The sequence below is a fragment of the Aulonocara sp. 'chitande type north' Nkhata Bay genome, linkage group LG5 (assembly GCF_057382095.1).
Source record: "Aulonocara sp. 'chitande type north' Nkhata Bay isolate Kocher_YH1m ecotype deep benthic linkage group LG5, A_spYH_male_GT1.1, whole genome shotgun sequence".
NCBI lineage: Eukaryota > Metazoa > Chordata > Actinopteri > Cichliformes > Cichlidae > Aulonocara > Aulonocara sp. 'chitande type north' Nkhata Bay.
The window spans coordinates 38,413,476-38,438,840 of NC_141348.1; the positions used below are offsets into that span (position 1 = coordinate 38,413,476).

Sequence of the window (25,365 nt, forward strand, 5' to 3'; positions counted from 1 at the left end):
AGATGAGACAAGCAGAAACACTTAACAGAATATATTTGGAAAGACACATTTTTTAGGTACTAAAGTAGGAGTTGCAGACCTTTATTATTATCCTCATATCTGGAATTCTTTACAGGCAGTGATATCCAACAATTTCATTAACGTTTTGGTCTCGGAAGTAAAAAAAAAACAAAACAAACAATAAAACAAATCTCTCACAACATTGCGGTAAAGGGTCGTTTCACAATGAACTGCAAAGGGCAGATATGTTCAGCCACACTGTCTCTCACAGCCGGTGTCGTGCTTTTAAGAGCTGTAATATTACATTAATGTTGCTACGTCTGCAGTGACACACCTGTGCCCTGTGCTGTCTGTTGTGAATTAACCCTTAGAAATAACCAAACAAGTTCATCTGACCAATAAAACTGGGAGAGAACTTTGAATCCAAAGAACATCTTCAAGCACAGGATAAATCCCAACATTTGTAAAAACAAGGCTATGCAAATCACTCGCTTCAACAGACTTCATTGCAGCTTTTACGTGTCGCCTCATCACACGACCCAGTGTCTATCTATCATCAGTTCACCAACACATGAATCTCTGTGCACTCACTGTCAGTGTAGTGTGTGTGTGAGAGAGAGAGAGAGAATGTGGGAGTGAACTTTGCGCGTCAGAGGAATGTCAGAAGACAAAGCTCTCTAAGACACTGCGAGGGGATGAACGGCAGGGGGCTTCAGGCTCCGCGTCACCAGCTGTTGTGGTTCTGAGCTCGGGCTTTGGCAGAAGCACAGTGGCCATTAGTGCCATTTTCTCCCTTACAGGGATGAGGGGAGGTCTTGAAGCCTTGTGTTGGCGAGGCTGACTCATCTTCAGAGCTGCTCTCTATGTCGCTGCGGACATCATTGCCCACCTAGGAGACGCAGAGTATGACATTAATGTTAAAAAATTAATTACCAACACCGCAGCAGACTGAAAGTAGGCCATTCTGTGTAATTTGTGAAGGTGATGGCTTTAGCATCTTATTAACAAGGACACTGCAGTTTTTAAATTATAATGCTAACCAAGCCATCATGGCAATATGTGAAAAAGTAATCACACCGTAAACCTAATAAATGTAGTTCTTCCTCAGAAGAGCGGAAAAACCAATCAAGCATTTGTGATAATTGGTAATGAGTTTCACATTGCTGTGGGTGAATTTTGGCTTTCTTCTCTTTGTTATTTTTATTTCTTTTTCACTTGGGGTCAGGTAGGTTTGGATGAAAGCTATTTTTTGAATGAAATGATCATTCGTAAAAGTGCATTTTGTGTTTGTCTGGGTTATCGTTGTCTGATATTAAAACATCACCATCAGACGTAAGCAACCCATTTTCACACCAGGTAGGACATAAACACAGCGGAAAACTTGTCTTCGCCCATTTCTGATGGAAACAGGAACTTCTAATCAACATCTCAGATGATTTATATTACTACTAAGTGTCTCTTCTATTTCACTTACATTCATATATTTACAATATTTCTAAAAAGCTCTTCCTTTTTATTAACATTTACAGAAAAAATAAACATGCATGTATTTCAAAGCACTTTTTCAGAAACACGTCCAAAGTCTTGTTGGCCAACAAGTGCACAACACTTCCACAAAAGCTCATCTTGGTTATTACTCTGACGTTTCCTCCATATTGGACGCAAAACAAGATGCTGCACCTTTGACAAATGAGGTTAGTGAACTTGCATCAATGCAGACACGGTGGTGGAGGGCTTTACTACCCACTTCCACTTACAGTTAGTTTGTTTGAAAGAAGAAATAATTAAAGGAACTTTTCACATAAATGTGCAAATGGTGTGAGCGGGCGTAGGGACAGGGTCTTGGAACGTGGCTTCACGCTTTAGTTTGACTCACAGCGAGTAATAAACAACAAATTAAAGCGTTACGAGAAGATGCTTCATATTAATGGAAACCGCAGTTAGTGTAACAACTGGATTATACTCACAACATTTGCCACAAGGTGGTGCTGTGGGACAATTTCGACACCGTCCTCACTAATGAGAAACAGTGGGACATACCTGACATTCATAACACTTTTACCACATTACTTATCATTTACTCTCCTCTTACTGCTGGCTTCAAATTCAGTACAACGACTGTCTAATCAAAATCTACTGCAGCTACTATGAGTCTTTATGCAAACGAATAGGACGGATGATTTGTGAAAGAAATCACGGCAGAGGGAGTGAACAGAAACTTACAGCCAAACACAGAGAAGTTGTCAAGCAGACAGAGCAGACGCAGAGAAGCAAGAGAGCAGCGGAGGAGGGCTCATTGGACAAAGATAGACAGAAAGACAGGATCTCCCTCTCTCATTCCAGAGGGAGAGGAAGCAAACTGCGTCTGCAGAGAGAATGAGACACAGTCAGGGATGGAGGGGAAAAAGACAAGAGGCAGCAAAGGCGTTACCAAAAATAGCCGTGGTGTCATCTTGGACAAACATTCTGTTTGGTGTGCTAACATACCAAACACAAATGTAATAAAAATATAAACTTCCAGCCCAGGGTGTGTCAACTGTAGTGAAGTGAAACTAGCAGGTGTTCATACCACATTACAAAAATCATTCTACCAGGTGACAATACACTTTGTGTTCCTCTTGTGCAGGAAGGGTTTGACGTGTTGCATTCAAAGCCCAATTTGAGGATTTTCATTATCGACTGGCCTGCTTTTAATTAAATGAAAATGTCAGGGAATAGTGCAAAGTACACATTCAGAAGTCATGATATAAAACATACATTAACTGTTTGTTAAGGCAAACACCTAATCAGCCAATCATATGGCAGCATGTACACATGGTCAAGTCAACCTGCTGAAGCTCAAACTGAGCATTAGAATTAAAAAAAAAAAAAAAAGATTTAAATGACTTTGAACGTGCCATTGTTGTTACAGCAACTGACGATCTACTTGGATTTACCCAGATAACAATCTATAGGGTTTGCAGTGAATATTCAGAAAGAGAAAATATCCAGTGAGTGGGCAAAACTTCACTGTTGATGTCAGAGGACATAAGAGAATGGACAGAGTACAAAAACTCACATAACCACTAGTTAGAACCAATGTATCCAGAAGAGCATCCCTGAACACACCACCAAAGCATTATTCAATCCCGCTCTGTATCAATGGTACAATGGTGCTTGTGTAATGACACTTTGAACTCCTTATTACTAACTGAGCATTTAAAGCAACAGACCACCTGAGTATTGTTGCTCACCATGTCCATCTCTTTATGACTACAGTGTAGCATCATGTGATCCAGCAGGACAGCGCACCGCATCCCAAAACCTAAGTAATCTGAAATCAGTTTCTTGAATATAAAATTGAATTCACTGCACTCAAACAACCTTCACAGTCACCAGGATCTCAATTCAGTAGAGCACCTTTTGGATGGGGTGGAACATTGTGGAATACTGACATGCTATCATGAACCAAAATCTCTGAGAAATGTTTTCAGCACCTTGTTGAATCTGTGCCATGAAGAATTAAGACAGTTCTGAAGGCAAAGGGTGGTACTAACAAATTGTACACAATAAAGTGTCCATGAATGTGAATGAGTGAATCTTGTCATTATAATAGCTTGTATTGGAGATTTTCTTTAGTCAAAATAAACAGTTCCTGACAGCTGAACTCTCCTTGTGACCCACCTTGCCTCGCAGGATGGCTTTGATGGCTATACGGGCTATGAGGTAGGACCAGATGATATGCAGCACTTGGAGGACCAGAAGTAAAACGTTGAAGAGCCACCAGGACGGATATGGCCCGACTATGGCCCAGCTCTCAAACATAGTAGAGTTCAGGACCCTGTTTGAAGGAGGAGATAAACAGGCGTATGTGTGAAGACTGGCTATGTTATAGTCCCAGAAATAGACCTGAAAATAAGCTTAAGCAGCACTCTTTAAACGAGTCTTACTTTAACATACAGAGTGGAATCCCGACCTGCAAGCCAAAGGCAGCGATGCAAGCGAGTAACACAGATCTACGGTAATGTCACTTGAGTGGTCTGTGAGGTCATGTCTTCCTTTACATCCACTTGAGTGACAACAGGTTGTCAACAGACCCACCTCCCCAGCACAGGTATAGATTTCAGCCCAGGTAGCTGCAGCGGCAACACTAGCTTTATCACTCATCCACACCAAGACACTGAATATAGCTGCTCAGGTTACTTTTGCCAGTGATAGGTTCCCTATTGTCTGTAGGACTGTCTCTCTTTCTGGAAGTTGAGCTGCAACATCCAGGTCTCTGCCGAGGAATAGCAGGCATCCAAACATGTCCCTAAATGTAAACACCAGCACTGATCTCAGTGTTCTGGGCCAGAGGTAAAGCCAGTGAATCTTTAAGACGTCCTGAAAAAGGATTCATCTGATCTAGAACAGTGCTGCTACCTGTTTCAGATTATAATTTTATTTAAACAGGAGCACATGGCATTTTTTTCTTTATTCTTAGGTCAGCAGCAATACATTTAAGCACTGCAGATTAAGTGCAGGCTGCGTGTTTCTGAGTGACAGCTGTTAGATATGTCACAGCCAATCAGGTGACAACAGATTATGCTCTTCTTCTTCTTTGTTTTTTAAATTTAAGAGCTGTTTAACATAACCTTCCCAATGCACAACAGGTAGATGAAAAGAAAAAAGCTAAAATCTATAACCACCTATAGCTATTCATTCTGACACTGCTGGTGTACTTACCATATTGGATATATAACAAGCCGTGTGATAAAGAATGCCACGCTAAAGACGATGAAGAGGAAGTCACACAAGCGCTGATACTTGGCATAGTTTGTCATTTTGGCCGCCTGTTGAAACACACACACAAAAGCAAAGAGCACAAATAAAGCATTATAATACGTTTTGTTCTGTATCACAGCACAGATAAGAAGAAGTTACCAAAAACAGAAGTTGGTTCCAGTTCATCTCCATTGTTTAGAGACCCAACTGGCGATAAGCAAAAAGTCTGGTAAGCAATAAATATCCTTAAATCCGTTGGGCATCTGTCTTCGCCTTTAGACAATAATTCTGATGGCAAAAGAGCCAAACGGGACAGGCAAAAATAAATAAATAAATAAATAAATATCCTTTGGGAAAAAACCAAGGCTGCTCAATTACCAATGGCAGTTGTATCTTACTCCCTTTACCATAATAAGTTTCTACGTGTCCTGACCATTTCATCGTAATTCCTGCTGCGTGTCATATGTGCTTTCAATTGACAGGAGCTCGCAGCTCATCTAAAATATTGCAGTTTGCATTATAAATTACATAAATATGTACACAGCCATTTCAGCTCAGAGTATTTTGGTATATATTTTGCATATCTTTATTTTTATTTTATTTTTTTAGTCTGCTTAGTATAGTTCCTTGTAATTGTTTATATTGCTTTTAAATGATTTATTCTATTCATCTATTTTATATGTGCATTTTTTCTGTTTGGCATCTGCTGTGACAGCAAAGGAATTATTTCTTTGTACAGGAAAATATATTTTACTGTGTATATGACAATAAAACTTTTAAATTCTGCCAGGACAGTGAAACCAAATCAGCAGCAGGTGGCGATTTGAAGAGCTTCCAGGGAATTAACATGTACAGGATGCAAAACAGCAAAGAAAAAAAAATGCTTACTGACACCAGCGTGAGTAACTGACCTCTAGCAGGAAGTCAGAGGCGTCGTGGACGCACAGTACGAGGCTCCCCACTCGCGCCATGTTGTTGACGTAAGAAAAGCTGATCAGGCTGACTGTAGCGAGGTGATGGATGAACATGATCAGGAAGTCCTAAAAAATAAGTAAAGAAAATAGGAAAGTCAGAGCACTATACAGAGCACTGTATATGCTCTATGACTGTTCTCCTGTGATGTGCATCTGTGTGCCTACCACTTCCATACTGAACTGTCTCAACTACCTTTGAATTCATTTTGTGCCTGCAGTAATGCCACACTTTGGCTGAACTACAGTCCCTCTGGCAACCCTTGAACTTCAGCCAATACATTTATTAGGTCAGTATTTGAAGCTGTATTTCATGTCTGTAAGCAGACTAAGTACCATAAGTTTAAATGTTTGCAACAAAGGCAAAACACATGATTATGCCGCATGTAATGTCCTCATGAATCAGAAACATAGTAAACAAATGTAAACACTAAAGGGGCAAACAGTCAAGCCATTGAATGTGGACCTATTACGCCCCTTTCTAACGCCCTATTTTTACCCTTAAACTGTACTAGAATAGTTCTGCACAATTATTGCCTCAAAATATTTCTTGTTCTTTGCATAGCAGGTTAGCCAGGCTGAGATGACCATATTAAAGTTTTCCTCTCCCACAGACACAAAAATCTAGAGAGAAGAAAGTCAAAATAAACACTAAAAGCAACCCAAAAACCTCAGTCATATTTTATATACGATGGAAAAGAAGGGCAGGAATAACATTAAGCTGTGATCGCCTATGAAAAATAATAGCAAATAAACAACTAAATGTCACTGCGCTGACAACTAAAATGCTTCAGGATGTCTGGCAAATTAACAGAACATAAATCACTCTACTTTCAGAAAAGGCCAGTTTGTCCAAAAGCAGCCGTCCTGAAAAAAAAATGCAACTTAACGACAAATCATTTAATGCCAAAAGCAATCTCCAAGATAAACTTCATTTCAATCATAGAACCAGCAGGTAACTCTTGCAGTGGTTGGTGTCAAAGTATTTGTCTGTAAACTGAAATAGAAGTTTCCAGGCCGGAGAGAGAAAAAAAAAAAAGCTTTGACGTCCACCGTAGTTTCCCAATCAACATACTGGCAAATTCCAGGCCTGCTGGCATAATGTCGCCTGAACTGAGTAATCAGGTTTGGCATTAGTGACGGCAGATGTGTTTGGTGCAGACCAAAGACAGCTTTTAACAAGAAACCTAATACCAACTGTGATACTGACGGTTTGTGGCTGCTTTGTTTCCTGAGAAAGCAGGTAGCTTGCAGTCACTGATTAAACTTTAAATTGTGAATCACATCAAATCTCATTATATTTCAAAAAGATAATGAAATAACAAACACAACAGAAGTGGTGGTGGTCGTTGTAGGGACTGAACAATAAAACTGAGGGGTTTGAAATGTGGAAGACACACAAGAAAACCCACAAAAATTTTTGTTCAATAATTTAGAGTGTTCTAGTCAGTAATTTACTGACTAGAAACAAGACCCCAATAATCGGACAATTCCCTCTGAGCAAGCACTTGGCGACAGTGGGGAAGAAAAACTCCCTTTTAACGGGGAGAAACTTCCGGCAGAACCAGGCTCAGTGAGGGACGGTCATCTGCCGCAACCGGTCCAGGGGTGTTTAAAATGACTCGATTGGATGTTAAATAAATTGGCTTGTTTGAATTGTTTGTTGTTAGCCAATTTAAGAGTCACTTTGATGCCAGCTAGTCAATGTCAAATTGTTGTTTTTAAAGGGGAAACACCCGCGACTCTCTGCGGGTGATGGCTAACCTCCGACCTATTAATGAGAAGAACCTTCTGATGCGACCTGCTGGCGCCGCTGCCGACATCAGATGTTCTTTAAAGGTTTCGATGATTCTTTGCTCACCTACTTCATGGTCGAGATTAAAGAGAATCGTGACACACTCGGGGTCCTTATACTCTTTAAGGAGAGATTTGTAAATGACCTTGTGTAAGGTTCTGAAGGACTTCGAGGAGGGCTGAAAATCGATATGGTGGACATCAGCCCAGATTTTCTTCAACAAACGGTTTGTAATTTCAGAAACTGTGTCATCTGTATACAGAACGCGTGCCTTTTTGAAAGCACGCCTGACAAGTTCTTCCACACAGACTTCAACTGAAAGCTGCTTCTGAGCTTTGATTTCAGAAGACTCTGGCTCAAGTTTCTGTGTGGACACTACAAAGTGTTTCTTGAAGATGGAGATGAAAAGTTTGTCAACTGTTGGCTCTCCTAATTTCAATAGAGTTAAGGTGTGTTTTGGGTTGGAGAGCGCTTCCTTGCAAAAGTCTTTGAAAATGACCTTTGCAAGATCTTGTAGGGCCTTTGGTGATAAAGTCAAATCTGCTGTTTTTATTTCAGAGCAGATTTGATGTAAAAGGTGCTGGTGGAGGGAGTCTGATGGGCAGGCTGTGGATTTTTTTGCAGCCTGGGAAAGGACAGCCTGAAGGACCGCGCTTATGAGCCCTTTTCTCTCTGCTTCACCTCGAGGTGACGCAGAGGGTTTCTGCTCCTCAGAAGCCACGGCTGCTTTTTCAGCCTCTGAGGCTTCTGTGTTTGCCATTTGTGAAGGTTCCACAGACAGCGAGGACTCCAGATTTTTCTCTGGTTGTTCTGTCTGTGGGACCTGCTGATTGTCCTGCTGGCTGCCTGACTGGGTGCACGTACAGTGTGCAAATCTCCCTAACAACACCTGGATCAGTTCTTTTATGAAGCCTTCTCTGGCTCCGTGATCTGACTCCGGGCAGAGCTGCACCATCTGAGCAGCCATGTGAGACATTAGCTGGACAGTGCAGTCATCTGGGCGACCAGCCAGCATGGATCGCACCTGCGACATGTTTAGGTTATCAAAAAAGCCATCTACGAGGGTACCCACAGTGGCTGCGTTAATGTCATCTGAATACATTTTCGTGTTAGTGTTTTCTCTTACTTCGTGTGTCTGGTTCCGATGCATGGACTCAACTGAATGACAGTACCTGTAGCAGCACCCCTATTTATAGGTTTTCGAGGTCTTTGTAATGATGTGCGTCCTGTGTTACTTCGGTAGCACATATACTAAAATTGGAACGATACAGAGAAGATTAGCATGGCCCCTGCGCAAGGATGACACGCAAATTTGTGACGTGACAGTATTTAGTTGCTTTGAAGTATGCCTATAAGCCCCGCCCACTTCTAAAAAGAATGCCTAGCAACAGCGTCACACAAACGCACCGGCCCTAGCCGCGTGGATGTGAAACGCGGGGAGAGATCACGTGGAGCCTGCACGTCCACTGCTGTCACCGACACGGAATACTTTTAAAACCCTTCCGTTATAGTTTGTGCTGTCACCAGGCTGTCCGTGATGGCGGGTAAGCGACGGGAACGTAAATGTGCGTGTAGCTTCACTCGGCTAGCAGAGTGGTCACGTTAAAGCGAGCTATACGTGAAAGTTTTCAGCCGTGTGGATTTTTAAAATACTTTGTGATTGCTGTCATTCAGCGCAGCTGTTCAGCTCTTTGAAATGCAGATGAAAATAACGCGTTTTTCTCACGGTGGAGCTCACGTTTTTTTAAGCACAGCACCGGAAATGACTTCAGATACCCACGTGTGCCACTACATATATATTATTTATATGATTTGTTTCTGGTTTGTGAATTGAACTTAAGATCAGATGTGATGGAGTTGGAGATGGAGACACTTGTCGAAACCGGAAATGCTGAGACTCTCAAAGCCCTGTACGTATTTCCTGATATATTCTCTTATCTGCAGGTATCTAAAAAAGGCTCTCCCTTGAGCTTCAAAGTCTCTGTGCTGCTGCAACATGTTTTGCATTTAGATGGTACTGTAAGGTTGAAGTGCTTCGGTGGTGATAGTTTTGGAATATGTATCATTTGCGTCAGTTGGATTTGGTGACTGTACTGCAGAAGCTAAATGCCATACCAAATGTTCTTTTCCAGTATTACTGCTTAGTACTGCTTGACTACTAAAAAGAGACAAATGAGATGTTTTTGTACATTAACAGCTAAAAGTTGTCATTTTTCATAAATAAAATGGAAATGCGTATTTCATGTCTCAATGCGTTGCTTTGTGGTTTGTTTGTTTCCAAAAAATGAAGAAAAAAAGCAAGAAAACAGAGTTAATGGGGGAATAATGATCAGGGGTGAAGAACACAAGACTTGTATGTTCGCGGATGATGTTCTTCTTTTTATTACAAATCCTGAATCTAGTTTGTTCCAATTGATGACCTTACTAAAAGCCTACAATCACTACTCTGGCTATAAACTAAATATTCAAAAAACTCAATCCCTTACGTTCAATTATACACCTCGACCGGAAACTGTAAAGAAATTCAGCTTCAAATGGGACTCTACCACAATAAAATACTTGGGAGTAAACCTAATGAAAGACATGTCTCAACAAAGAGATCAAATCTGACCTAACTCGGTGGTCTCTCCTCCCATTGGATATGAGTAATAGAATAGAAATAATTAAAATGAACGTTCTGCCTCGAATCCTCTCTCTCTTCCAGTCACTACCCCAAAAACAATTTGACGAGTGGGACGGATGGATCTCACGGTTCATCTGGAACGGCAGACGACCGAGGGTCCAGTACAAAACGCTGCAACTAAAAAAAGAGAAGGGAGGGAGAGCTTTGCCGTGCTTACAAGATTACTACTACGCCGCACAACTGAAGCCCCTGGTAAACTGGTGCTCCCCAAACTATGAAGCTAAATGGAAAAATATGGAAATTACACAATTAGACTTCCCACTACAGTCACTTTTAGGAAATAAGAACCAAGCTGAAAAATTTTATAAAGATTTGAACCATTTGACCCGGTTCACCCTGAAACTATGGTTCAGGGTAGTGGGGAAACTACAAATAGAAAAACAGGCTAGGACCTTGAATTGGATAGCTTATGACCCGGAGTTTGTGCCTGCCAGGCTGGATGGGACCTTTAAACAGTGGTCTCTGAGAGGAATTACTTCTTTTTGTTCACTAGCAACAAATGGGGGATTCCAAAGCTATGAAACCATCTCAGATACATACGGACTGGCAAAGCATGACTTCTTTAGATACTTGCAGGTTAGAGACTATTACAACAAGACGTTACTACCACATGTCCATGCTGTTGATCCCTGCATACACTCCCATTAGGAGAAGAGCCCCCCCAGTCACAAAAACTGTGAAAACCTGGCCAGAAGGTGCATCACATCAGCTGCAGGACTGTTTTGAAAACACGGACTGGAGCGTGTTCGAACATCAGGACCTTGAAGAGCACACAACATCAGTGCTCTCATATATTAACTTCTGTGTCAACAGTGTCACTGTGGACAAACGTCTCCGGGTGTATTCCAACCAGAAACCCTGGATGACTAAAGAGGTCCAGGTCCTGCTGAAGCAACGTGACGCCGCTTTTAGATCCAGTGATGGTATGCAGTACAGTGCAGCCAGATCTCAGTTGAAAAGAGGCATCGCGACTAATGCTAAAGCAGAAAACATGCATCTGACAGTCAGGTCGTCTGGGCTTTAGCAGCAGACTGCAGGGGTTGAGAGACAGATGCACCGATAGTCTGTTAAACCTCAGTTAGCATTTGTGTGTCAGATACCATTAGCATACAGTGCTAACATCTCCTGCCTGTGGGACATTAAACTGTTATCGCAGATTGTTCTGACAGGCCCTAAAACCTTTAATCTGTAAAGTCCCTTTTACCTGTTTGGAAAATCCTTTAATGTAAATATTCACACAATATTTTTCTTACACAAAGCAAAAATAGAGCGAAGGATGAAAAAAATCTGGCGGTGAAGCAATCACCTGAGTAGAAGCAAATATGGTTAATTAAATTAACAGGTTAGGAAATTTGGAAGCTGCTTAATTAAAACACTTGCCAGGCATTTGTTGCATAGAAAGAAAAAAAAAAATTAAGACATTAAAGGAAAGCGCCAACAGCTGTAACAAACAACCTCTCATACGCTTCTGTGGAACTTCTATCCTTCTAACAGACTTAGGCCCGCTATAGCCTGCAATCACATGACAGTGGGCGCCCTGGTGCTGAAAATGCAAGGAATCCAGACTGAGCAGCATCGGCTTCACCCTTCCCCCTCCCAAAACAATATAACACATGTGACTGTAAGTCACATGTGTTATATTGTTTTTTGTTTTGGTTTTTCGGTTAATAAATCAAAGTCAAAATTAAGGTTTAATGTTATGTGCATAGATGTGAAAAACCCTGCATCACATACACACCCATTCTCATTTTCTCTGCCAAATAAGGAACAAAAGACTTATTGACCAATGTTTAACGGAAAGTTGCAGCTGTGGAGTATCTGTTGCGATTTGATCTAGCAAACACGTGATCAGTGTTCCCCTCACCTTCCTTTTAATGTCGGTAAACTGGGAGAACATGAGCGACCAGTAGAAGGCCAGTTCTGTCACATAGTAGTGATAAAGACCTGGAGTCATGGCCTAAGGGAAGAGAGAGAGAGAGAGAAAGCAGGAGGAAGGTTTGAATGACTTTCACTTATTTTAAAGTGCCGGTTTTAAAACTCTCCTAGAGACCGACACGCTGTCACCACTTGTTGGAGTGTTGCAAAACATCGCAGTGCACAACGTGATCTTTGCCTAGTGAATCAGAATGATGTCATAATGTTGCAATATTGCATGAGGCTGTGCTTTCCAGTGAACCGCTTCCTGCCAGTCATAGTGCAAACCAAAATTTTTGTATTTTGTCATTATTTCTTATCTTTCTTGTTTTGAGCTTACATATTCCACTTATTTATTCTTTTAACTTGTTCAGCTTCATTATTAATCGTTTTACTTACTGCTTCATGAAGGCTGTCTGTTAGGGGAGCATTACTTGGAAGTTCAGAAAAAGGTAACTCAATTTAATCAAAGCACTTTTGATGGGATCTGACTCAAAGTCAATATCTCAATGCAGATTTGCCTGATTAGACAGGTTGCGATAACAAACTTAAACCACATTTTCTGCACATTTTTTATTTTATCATAGTAACTTTACAACAGTGTTTCGGTTATTTTTATGAGAGTTAACTAAAAATTCTTCTCATATTAAAAACTACAATTCAATGCTAGATTTAGTTTATTAAAATAAATTTGGTGGTGACTGATAAATTGTGTTACAAACATGTGTGATAAAAGTACCTGAGAAGTAAAGCATAAAAAAAGTGTCACGCATTCAATTTCTTGTATTTGATGTTGTTCAATAAAAGCCTGACGCACATATGATATGATAAAAAGTGTATGACAAATGTCCTTCACTTTTCTTAAATGACAATCAACACATCAGTGCCTGTAAAACTTGTGAGGTTCATTCAGTACATTTAAAATATTTCAGAATTTTTTAAAAATCAGGCCAGCCAACAAGAACAGAAGATTATAGTATAGCATCCTTCCTGTTAAAAGGGAGTTTTTCCTTCCCACTGTTGCCAAAGTGCTTGCTCATAGGGGATCATATGATTGTTATTCTCTGTATGTATTATTGTAGGGTCTACCTTACAATATAAAGTGCCTTGAGGCGACTGTTGTTGTGATTTGGTGCTGTATAAATAAAACTGAATTGAACTGAATTACTATTAGCTTTAATCTCAGCATAATATAGGGCTATCAACAGGAAAGCAATGTCTGTGAGCTATAAATAGTAGTCAGGCTGGTTTTTATGACACATTATTGTGTACCGAAGATCAGGAAGTGAAGTAAGAACAAACAGATACTGATAATGCTTCTGCAGTGACAGTCGGACAGGGGAAAAAAAAAGTCAACATTAGCTACTTATCTGCACATGGCTTTCTGTGCATCAGTTTATTTAGTACAGCTTTTCACAGAACACTGAGTACAGTCCAATCACCAAGAAATCAATAGTTTATTCTTCATTTGGTTGCTTCAATTTGGGAATGACTGTTATGGTTAACACTGCTTGTTTAATGGACTTTAAGGAATTATTAGAGATACAACATACCTGGTAGGGGTAACCGTACCAACAATGCCGTGTATCCCACATCCAAGGGGACTAAAAATAAGTAAAGACAAAAGCACATTATTTAACCAAACATTGCCAATACCATTAAATACACCGACTTCTAACAAATATCAAATAACATTGGTAACAAAACTATTGTCACAGTATCAAAGCTTCATTTGTGGGTGCGCTCACCTGCCACAGAAACTGGAACCCATATGTAAATATACACAAATAAAATGTAAATCTCCACCTAGAAGTAGGAGAAGAAATTGACCATTTTAACCAAAAACCACAGAACAACAAGTGTAAAATAATGCTGAGAATTAGAGTGCATGGTCTCTACTCCTACTCCAGCGTAAACTAATCCAAGTCAAAACAAGAAAAAGACCTTGAAGGACCAGGCAAATAAAAAGATCTTATCAAATAACCACATTTAAAAAACAAACAAACAAACAAATAAACTACCGGGACATACGCACACCATCACACGTCATCAACACAAAAACAAATCCACAGTTTACTTGAGCCTGCAGAGAGGTTAAAGGTGAGCACAATAGGAGTTAACCTACATGCTCTCGCAGAACTTAGTGTGTGTACTGGGTTTGTCTTGGTTCCTGCGGTGTCTGAACCAACGCTGGACCTTTCGCACCTCCCAGTCCAGCTGCTTGGACAGGCCATCCAGATGGCGAGAGTCTGGATTCTGTCATGAGAACAAAGACAAAATAAATAAACTGGAAACCCGAGGGAAATAAAATATGCTTGGTTATTTTAGAAATCCAGCCTGTGTATTATTGCTTTGTTAATAAACAACAATTTGAGGTTAAAATTTTGAGACTTCTTATCAAACTGAGATCATATAAAGTTATTAGATATTTAAAAAGTTGTCAGAAGTTGTAAGACCTAGTAGGGAAAAGTTGCTATATGATCAGGTGGAGTTTAACTGCACCGATCGACAGTTCTGCACTGTCTGCCTGTGGTGTTATTTACAGAAAGGGAAACAAAAATGCTGGAGAAATATTTCCGCTTAACTGCATCTGATGACAGACAGGTATTGTATTGGCTTTGTTGAGTGTACAATAAAATTGTCACTATTGGAATTTACATCATGATAGCACATAATTTGCGAACATATGGTATAGAAAAAAAAAGCTGATCATTTTAACATGTTTTCCAACTACGCATGAAATAGTTACAACAGCAACCGTTTCTTTAATTCCAGGATTGGGCAATTAATTTTTCCAACAGGTTACAAGAGAAACTGCGACTATTGTGTAAGGGCCACAGCAATAAGGTTACAAAGAAATAAAAGTGATATAGATCAGAGTTACTTCTCAGCGTACCTACTAAATCGTATGTGCTTACTATAAGACCTTTTAAGTTCCAATCTCGAGTGCAAACATTCTTTCTTTTCGCATAAGCACTTATATCAAAACTACGACCTTTTCTTATTTTCATTTATTTGGGTGAAAATAACCAATTAGTGATGACAAAAAAAAAAAATGTAAGAATAAGAATAAAATTCTAACATAAGCACAGTCTAAACAGAGCTTTTAATGAATCAACACTAAATGAATAAACAGAGTAAAAGCTGATGTTTATGTCAGCAGTTTCTTTGGGCAGAATACCAGTAGCAATCACATGCGAGAAAAGAGGATTTTTCTGAAGTCTTTAACACACCCCACCACACAGAAATGCCATAAAACCAGGCAAACATGACTGTATTATGTCAGCCTTCGAGTTAAATCTTAATTCAGTGGATTTTGTGTCTCGAGGCACTTTTAATATTAACACAAGTGCCGTGTTCGTCTTGATTTGACAGATAACATGAATGAACTCAGGCATAATATCAAAGAGCACTGATGCTTGTGCACCAAAATGTTTAATAGAGTGAAATAAGTCATGCAAACCTTTGTGATGGATGTAAACACTTTTTCCAGCACTGCATTGGGCTGAGCTCTTCTTCCAGCACCCTGATGAATGTGGAGACTTCGGGCACAGGGACCGGCAATAAATCTGTGACAGCGATGAGAGATGGAAAGTCACTTTCTGTTGCTAAGGCATGCACACAAGCTATTTCAGATGAGACATACATGGCCAATTCTGGCAGGATTTTTAAGTATCTCTCAATCCTTTGTCAGGCAGCATCTTTCTTCGTGGTTTAATACGGAGAAACACAGTATGTAATCTGTGAAATTTGTACATTTTCTTTTTCAAGTAAGAGTTTCAGTCTAGAGTGTCTTTGTTGTAGACAGCAAGTTTGGCAAACATACAATGCACAGCAGTCAGGCATCGATTTATTTGGGTCAGCTTGTTTTCCCCACATACAGCTTCAGGTCCACGGTAGGTTTGAATATATTCAAAAATAATTTACAAACAAATTCTCTATTTAGCCCACGCAGACTCTGGGATGGGCATTCTGAGCCTGTGTGATCCCTGCCTGCAGATCTGTTCTGCATTATGACTCAACTGGCACTTTTAGCGAGGAAAGAAACCACAAATGTCTGTCTAAATGCTAAAGACATGCTGTGGCTCAACAGGCAAGGCAAACAGTTCACAGTGTCATATGCTGAGAGCAGGTTTAAATGTATTACTGCCTGTAATCACAAACAATTTCACAGGCCACTTGTTTTTTTATGCTGGCTGATTACTGTTCTGTGCAGGCTGTAATATGCAGATTATCCATTAGAGCGTGACAGATACATGCTGTAAGGTGATACCTACCTATGGTAGTATATTGGTATCAACCTACAGGTTTTATCATTTGTGCAGACATGCTCATCCTGCAAGTGTAACCAGGCCCCCAGCGGCCTGTTCTACTGTGGGAATTTTGTGGGTGCAGATGGGCTAAAGACAGGTCCGGTGATAGCAAACGAGGAGTGACAGAGAGTGATATGAGTGCGGTGAGCACCTCAGCAATCCGGAAACAAAGGCACCTGTAGGCAATTGATAATCATTCCACAAGTTACGCTACAAAACCCTGAGTTTTACTTCTGTTAGAGAGACCTTGATGTCTGAACGCTCTCTTTTTTAATCATCTTGGCTCAAGTTGTAAACAGTAAATGAGTTTGGACTTTTATAACCTGAACATTTTAACTGTTGCCATCTTGGTGGAGGGGTGGCCAGTGACTGAAACTACAAACTCATCACAAAAGTGTTTCCAGAGGTGAGAAGTCCTTTTTCCCCACAGCCTTCTATAGGAATGGAAGACTTTTTGCAGTGGCCTGCATCACCCCTGTGGTCCTCACTTTATTTTTCAGATCCTGAAGCTACGTCCCTTTTTTTTTTTTTTTTTTAAATACCGTCTATGTGGTAGACCAATCATTCATCTCTCAACCACGCTGCGCATGATTCGGTGCTTTCCCCACAGGAAACATCCTGCATTACTTTCTTATCCTGCTCCTCCTCTCTGTAGTGAGAGCTGTGCTTACTGCACTTCCATTGTTCTGACTTGTCACACAGTATGTGGTATGGCAGGTGGACAGTGCTACACTCACCTAGTGCAACTTTAAATCAACAGCTGCACAGTCTAGTAGCCGCAAAGGTCAAATTCTGATACTTGTCCAGATTGTGCAGCAGAAACAATGGCCTTAAACTATGTGTTTAAACTGTATTACTGACGAGCTTAAATCTAGACTGCTACAAATTACACCAGAACAATCCTGTGATTTGCAAACATGGATTTTCTTCTGTAATACAGAAAAAAGGAAGCAAAAAACATTCCACTGAAGACAATGTAGCAGTGAGTGTGTTGCCAGTGTCATTTCCTAAGCTGCTTCTTCTGGCCTACACGTAGTGATGTTACAAGCTTATGTAAGGAAGCTTCAGATTCAAATCTCTATGTACATAAGCATATTCATGTATTTATTGTACGAGAGCTGTGAGTCACTTCAGCCTGTTGTTAAGGAGACAATTAACGACTACAGCCGGTGCCCTAGTGTAGCTGCACAAAAACACAAGATACAGTTCATGCCAGTGGTATTCTGTAAATCATCACAGTGTCACAAAGTCTGAAATATCATGTCCCACAAACACAACTTTAAGATACTGCGGTTTGAGGTAAACTGCTGAACTTTCCTTCGAGTAAACTTAGAGTATTGAAGGAGGTTTGGAAAAAATGTAGTCAGTAAGCGATAAAAGAAAGTTTAAATATTTGTTTTGGTATAACTTTAATACTCTAGATTTATTTCACAAGACTCTGGTATTTTTTTTCCAGGAAGATATTGTATTACTAACCCTATAAACTGTGCACATGGAGCAAATGAGAAACATGAATAAAAGCTTAAACACGAGTCACATGCACTGATTTTCCAGAGCATCCCATTTTCTGGGGAGATGGTCACTGGGGAAGCAATCGCACATGATGCAGTAGTATTTAATATTAGCTCCAGAAGTTCTGGACACGACTGTGTCCTCCCACTGTTACTTTGGCAATGATTCTGTTACCCTATCAATGAGATTGACATTCTTGTCTTTAAAAATTAAAAAAAAATAAAAAAATTTATAAATAAAAATGAAACTGAGTGAATGGGGCTCAGAAACAGGTAAACTTGACAAATTTAAGCCAATTTCCTTCTTTTAGAAAATATTTTAAAAATGGGATCTATTACTTTTTCTCATTGTCTGTCAAATATTTCAAATAGATGGACATATTAAACATGGCCAAAATTTCAAATAAAGAGGTCAGCATATGTGCAAAGCCAAAAGCTCTAAAAGCTGTCACTTAGAAAGTTTTCTTCTACTGCTGGGTCTTTATGATGTCAGTGAGAGGGCATCTTAGATCATCTCACAGAACTGTTGCGTTTATGGGTGGCTGCCAATCAGAAAACAGCTGGCTTAAAGATGTGGTTTAGGTGGGTCTGAATGACTGTTTTTTTCCTAAAGAAAATGTGAGTTTGCCTGCTTTTATTTAACAAAATGTAACGTTTTTAAATTAATAAACTTGTGAGGTCGCCAGAAAAAGTTTTAGAGTAACTGCTTTAAAGGGAGGCAAGAAAGTTAACATGTTTTGTTTCAGACAGGATAACCTGAGGAACTGCTCTAAGATCAAGAGTAAGATATATAGGGATTATTTTGAACTTTTAATCATGCAAAGCTACCTCAAGAGAGTCTAAGAACAAAAATGTAGAGCAGGATAGTGGCATGCTAGGTAAATATAATCAGACACTTGCAATATCATTTGTTATTTATGTAAATAAAAATAACTGAGTTTATGCTGCTGTATATCACTGTTGATCGTTATGTTGCAGAGGTGTACAGACTTTCATGCATGCATACATCAATATGGGGTTAGGGTTACCCTAACCTCCTGCCCATTTGACCAATTAAGATCCAGGATTTATAATGCTTTATAATTCGATATGCACTCAGGTCTTATCTTTACTCTATCCAGTATGCAAGAAGGTTTAGGTTTGATAATATAGATCCGTTAAGATTAAAACATAAATCTCTGGTATACAAATAGGTTTTGTAAGTCCAAGTTTAGCAATAGCAAACCAGACTGAATTGCAGTAAAATCCTCTACATGTTTAAACTTCTATTGTGCTGGTGGTGTACAGAGTGGTGGGAAACTGCAATTCATCACAAAATAGCCTGAGTGCCTTTGTGTTGCTTTATGAGTAACGCAAAAGAGAGAAGAAAAAGTTCTCACAAATCTAAAAATCAATGTCTTTTGTCTAACATGAAACCACTCAAGCTTCTAGTCCTCCCTGTTTTTTTGTCTCCTTCCCCGTAAGAAAGACAATTACCTCTCAGTACTTTGTTCTCCTTGTGCTAAAAATCACAAGAGCAATGACAAGTATGCCGTTTCAAGGTAGCTTGGTTATATAACTTATACAACATCATACAAAGTAGACAGTGTATTTAACCCCTCTTCATAAAGTTCAAAGAAAATAAAGACATATTTTAGAGCCACATGTGGCTCTATAATAAAAATAAAAATAGGTGGTTTTAAATGTCATTTGAGTTTCGCTTCACAAACTGAACATAATACTGAGAGTGAACTGGAGTGGCATGATGACTGTAACATACTGGTGCAAAAGAAAAAAACTAAATCCAAAGTACACCTACTTCTGCAGAGAAGTTTGATAGAGGAGTTCCATGTGGCACGATGTTGTTAAACATTACTCAAGGCAGTCCATGTTTTACAGTGCACCGTGAGCATAAAACACTTTACAAGTAAAGGCAACATGCAAGGATCAGTGTTTGGCATTTTGATCAAATAAAAGCTCAGAGGTTGCACGGTGCTGAATGCGACAAAGTGTGCAGCTCTTAACTGACGCCAGAGTTAAGTGCCTACATTAGCTCTCTTGCAATCTCTATTAAATGGCTGCACACTCAAAACGCGAGTTGACGTGTCACAGACACAAGCAACAACCACAAGGTTGTTCTGGGCGCAACTGGTCCTTAAATTTATGATAAAGGAAAGCATGAATTAACAAATATTCATTCAAGTCTGAGCCTGCAGAGCTGGTCGTCAGACAACGGCAGTGGGAGAGGAAAGCAGCAACATGTGTAAGCTAACCTATTTATGTTAAATGTCAAAACATGCCTGTTTCTTCTCAGAAACTGACGACCTAACCAACACAAGGCCTGTTACCAGGAGACAGGCTTGGTGTGGTCTCTGTACTGAACAGCTGTGAAGGGAAGAGCACTGATCTACGTACCACCTTGACGCTGGTAAACCTTCCAGTGCCAGAGCGGAGGCTGAAGCACAGGCTAATTATAGCAGAGTATTCGACGCAATTGTGGCCTTCATTTGAATTGATTTTACAGCATGTGTTTTGAAACACAAATGACTTAACATGGAAGCATGACTCTGGGAAGAGACAAGGTTAGATTATGTAGTCAGGACATTGAACTCTCAACAAGGAGACGAACAGAGAATATAGAATAACAGAGTTTATGAGGACACAGACCAAAGGTACCGCAGCAGATTAGGAAACCAGGTTTGGCTAATTATTATCCTATATACATCTCAGGTTGTAGTTTTGACACTGTTAACAACTCATGACATGGCCTACAATGGCTTGCACACGCAAAACTGCCTGCCTGCTCACATCTAGAAAATAAGCTCCAGTGGCAAAACGATGATTACGATCGAACAAGAATGAACTGGTCCAGAACGGGGGTGGGGGGGCTGTTACTGGGTTAGTCAGAGTGAGGCACTGCCTGGAGGCAAAAGACAAATCCTGCAAATAATGTCATGAGTGAACCTAGCTTTTCGAGGACAAAGGCATATGCTTTGAAGACAGTAACAGTAGAAGGTGAAATGTAAGATTTTGATACGTTATCTAATCGTTAGAGGATGTTATCAAATAATATTGTCTGATAAAACAGTAGGACTTATACATGCTGGAACAAGAACGAGGTTTATTACCACAGATCCTGAGGGGTTTCTGATGCTAATCTATAAAGTGTTAAAAGAAAAAACAAAACACAATTTGTAGCTTAAGTTAGATCAGTTTTAAATTCTGAGATCTGAAATTAACTATGGCACCATGCTTTGTTCTAAGATCCACCTACACAGAGCTAAATTTGCTAAGACTTCCACCTATTATTTCCCTCTTTTGCATGGCAACAACAGCTAAGGTGATTGGGTTTATTAGTATTTTGAGCTATCCAGCGCATGCTGAAATAACAATCATAACGTAAGCCTACTGGCGTGTCGTTTTTTTGGTTGGATTAGGCTGAGTAACTCCTTGAAATGATAAGAAAAATTGAGCCTACTCTCCAACAGTGACATAAGTGTACTGAACCTGTGTGTGAACCATGTGTGAGTGCAGTGCTGTGCATGCGACAAGCTTTATTTCCTTTAGCAGAGTAGGAACTAAAGCTGTGATGTGCTTTTTTTCCCCTTCTGATTAATAAATGAATGAGACAGTCACGCAGTAAATGCTCTCTGATAACATCACCTTGCACGAGGCTGTCGGAGGACACCTTCTCATCAGAGAGGGCCTGAGTAGCAGCTTTGGCACCTGAGACAGGTGGCTCAGTGCCATGTGCTTCTTATCGAACAGCTCAGCAGCTCCCCTTCACCACCTCCAATATCTGATTGCTCCTTATTTACAGGCACTTGACTACGTCAAAATTTAACCAGCCAAAGTTGAACACTTTGTTTCGAGATGTCCCTCGAAGTGTAAAGTGTAAACTCACCCCTGAGTAGCAATAGTACTTACCTAATACTAACAGAAATAGCTCATATTATAATCGTCCGTCTGTCCTGGCTGTCCTGTTAAGAAGATTCCCTTCTTTCCTGTGTGTTTCTATATGTCATGTGCACCAGCAGAGGTGTAGTTCTTGGCGTCAGCATCTGTTTGTTGTTTGTTGTGACGCTACCTGCATTTTCCCCCAAAGAACCAAGGTTTAAGTTTTTCAAGAGAAAGTTTTACCCTTAAAATAATCTCTCTGCTAGGGGTAGCAGTACTGGTTTGAGTTACAGGAACTTGCATAATATTGTGTAGCATTGATACACATTGACTATTCAAAGTTTTTGCCTACACATATCAGGGCGAAGCAGCCCCAGAGCCTGGACGCTGGTGTTCATTTTTGCAAAGGCGATGTTCAGAGGGAATTTCAGACCGTCATGCTTTTGATGTCAGGGGACAGATTTGCTTAATCTTCCCGGGGCTTAGGCCTGCTGTAAAAACACATGGATGAACTCTTAACCTTGTGGAAATTTCTTGAGAAATACGGGTCCTTTAAATTACCTAAAGACAATCATCTGAATAAAACTTACAGAATGATACAATTAAAGTTTTTTGTTCAATCTTTTAAGATTATTTAAGGTTTTTTTATTTTATTTTGCGCATTATCCTTTAATATACAACGCTTGTCTTGTGGTTCTGTGTCACAAAAGAACTGGCACTGTTCATTTATTGAGCAAATAAAAGCAGCAGCATGTGCAACAGCTGACCAAAAGAAACTAGGGATGCATGACGTAGTGCAAGGTTCTGGACAAACACATCCAGAAACAATTGCCTGCTTTCAGCGCTTCCTGTGAACACCTGATATTTTGAGGTGGTTCATTATTGGTGCAAAACCAAAAACTGCACATATATTTAAGCCGGGGTGTTTAATTTGACTTTTGCAATTCAATTACAAATTTTACTTCGAATTATAACATAATTGGGATGAAAAGATTACTTTTGTGTAAAATAACAGAACAATCATGTTGAACGATTAATGTCTTTCCAAAGTAATTGTGATTATTGCTTTTATCATAATTGAGCAGACCTACATACACTATGAAAAAAAAACAAAAAAAACTTTGTGGCAAATTTCTGTTGTCCAAAGAGGTTAAAACTCCAGCATATTTGAACAACTTTTTTGTTCCATAAACCTTTTTTTTTAACAAAGCATCTATATACAAGTAATGTTTTACATAAAATAGGTTAATTATAGAGGTTAGCACATGTGCCTCAGACATGAAAGTTGCCCAGTTTCTGACTGGGAGGAGACACCAATCCAGCCTCAGGGGGTCACATGCTAGTACACCACTGGTCCCAAGCCCAGATAAATGGGAGGGTTGTGTCAGGAAGGGCATCTGGCACAAAAATCTGTGCCAAATCAAACATGCAGATCCATCTGCTGTGGTGACCCCCTGGGAAATAAGGGAGCACTCGAAAGTAACCTCTAGGATTAGAGCAGAAAAAGGACAAACAAGCAGTCATACATGTTCACATACATATGCAACACCGAGGCCAAACAGCTGTTCCATATACTGTGTACAAGCACTGTGAGCTTTATCCTCTTCTCCCTGCACAGTGAAAGTAGGAGAAGCGCTGCCAGAAACATGTTATCCCACACCGACCAGATAACTGTACAGTTTCTTTGTTCATTACTTCCTCAGAAATATCAAAGTACTAGATCACACCTGTGATATTTCTCCACAAGCTGACATCCTACATCTTCTACATTGAGAGAAACAGGATTTTTATTTTTTAAATGAAGAAATGAAATAACACAAGTGTTAAATAATCCTAGCTAATGAGTTTCTAAAACATGAATTTAGGGCTTTATCTGAGCTCAGCTTCATGCCATTTCACTGAAGCAATGCACTACGCACACCTCCACGACTGGTTTGTCAAGCTTGAAAAACTGATAAGCAGACAAAACCTTTCCCAACACATCGACTTCTAAACAAACCCTTCATCAAAACTTTCAATCAAACAACAAGTTGACATTTGTGAAACCGCCCTATCAGGTCAGTCCGTAGCACAGCTCAAAACTGACTCTGTGGTTTTCCTGTTATCACTCAGGTCTGTCAGCCATTGTGGCGGCAACTCAGGTGGGAAACCAGTGACTGATTCATTTTCTTTACAAGGTCTGGAAAGAGTTTTTCAAATTTAATCTTCAACATCCCCTCTATCGCTCATTTTCCAGACAGACAGGCTAAATCACACAGAAACGGTTGAAATTAAGGAACTGAGATCTTCTAAAGAGGTCGGTACATTTATGCCCCACCTGTAACAGCCAACACCTGCCATGGAAATGCCACATGCTATCTTTTAAAAAACAATAAATAAATCACAATTAAAGCAGTAAACCTGCACTTGAGGAAGAAGATCAGATATCTCAAGACAAGAATATCTCAACTATAAAAACAAATAATGAAACTCATTGTTGTGCAGTGACAGAGTCAAATGCCTTCAAGACATTTAGTTGTGTGGCAGGGCCTGCAGCTGGCTACTATCCAAAGGTACGAAACACTGCGTGTCCCTTCTTCAATTATGCAGAATGAACAAAAGCACAACCCAACCGTTTTACGGATGGCTCCTAATCATATACTATGTGACGAGAGGATGTGCCGGTTTGATATGAAGTAGCGGACTAGCAGTGCGATAGCTACATATTCTTCTTTACCCCCACAAGACAACTAAAAACGCACACTCTGATTACTAAACAAGCTTCACCTGAGATGTTATTTTTGACAAGGGAGTGTTCCGGCAAAATCACCATTAGTAAACTCCCCACCGTGTTAGCCTTCTTTGATCATGTTTAACCTTAAATTTGAAGTGAAAAAGGACAAGAAACTACAAAATAAAAATGCAGTTGAGACAGCAGTTTGGAGGCTGAGTCACTGACTATAACGAAATGGCTGTTTGGCGTGAGAAAAGTTGGGAACCCGTGATTTAAAGAGAGTGGTCCTCCCACTGCTAGCTTACACATCTTCCTGCTGATGGGCACAGCATCCGTTAAAATTAACTTTTGGAGATTCCCCCTCTCCCCCTTTTAAAGAAGAAATAACGCCATGAGCGGTAAATACGAACCTTTCAAAGAGTATCCTTACGACGAAAATTCCCAAAGCTAGCGGTAAGGCGGTAAACAAGTGTCCGGCTTTAGGATACTCCACCCCGGGAGCTGGGTTCTCCAGATCCGCCCAGGTTACGTTGTGAGGGAGCCAGAACCTCTCGTTCCAAAACCAGGCTGAAAGACCAGCCATATTTTCCCGCGTCCCTGTGCCCGCGCGGTTTGGAGCAAAGTATTTCTTGGCTCAAAGAAAAGATGTGTGAAACTTGTTGGATGCCTGCTCTGCCCCCCCACCGGGCTACTTCTGTATGCCGACTGCCACACTCAACTTTACCGCAAAAGTGATAAAATTACCGCAAAACTAGCTACGCTTCCGGTGGGGGGTTTTCAGAATAAGATTCATGACTACATAACGGTATAACATTTCACGTAAGAAAGCGTTAAAAATATCGTTCA

The 25,365-nt window shown here is 40.1% G+C and overlaps 1 protein-coding gene and 1 non-coding gene across 3 annotated transcripts; one reads left to right on the forward strand and one right to left on the reverse strand.

The window, feature by feature from the left end:
• Positions 1-16: 16 nt before the first annotated feature.
• Positions 17-25,260, reverse strand: cers5 (ceramide synthase 5). 2 transcript variants are annotated; one of them, XM_086293436.1, is made up of 10 exons: positions 24,930-25,258; positions 15,570-15,675; positions 14,232-14,362; positions 13,855-13,912; positions 13,660-13,710; positions 12,057-12,149; positions 5,655-5,783; positions 4,705-4,811; positions 3,664-3,820; positions 17-889 (listed from the first exon to the last, which is right to left on the reverse strand). In XM_086293436.1, exons 1-10 carry the CDS (start codon positions 25,100-25,102, stop codon positions 725-727), a joined length of 1,170 nt encoding a protein of 389 aa, XP_086149562.1. In that variant the 5' UTR covers positions 25,103-25,258; the 3' UTR covers positions 17-724. The 2 variants fall into 2 exon arrangements, with proteins under 2 accessions (XP_086149562.1, XP_086149563.1); XM_086293437.1 differs by lacking the exon at positions 17-889 and adding an exon at positions 911-2,365 and having other exon boundaries at positions 24,930-25,260.
• Positions 8,738-8,843, forward strand: LOC147331251 (U6 spliceosomal RNA). Its single transcript, XR_015129390.1, has one exon. It is a non-coding gene; the product is annotated as a U6 spliceosomal RNA (small nuclear RNA).
• Positions 25,261-25,365: the final 105 nt, after the last annotated feature.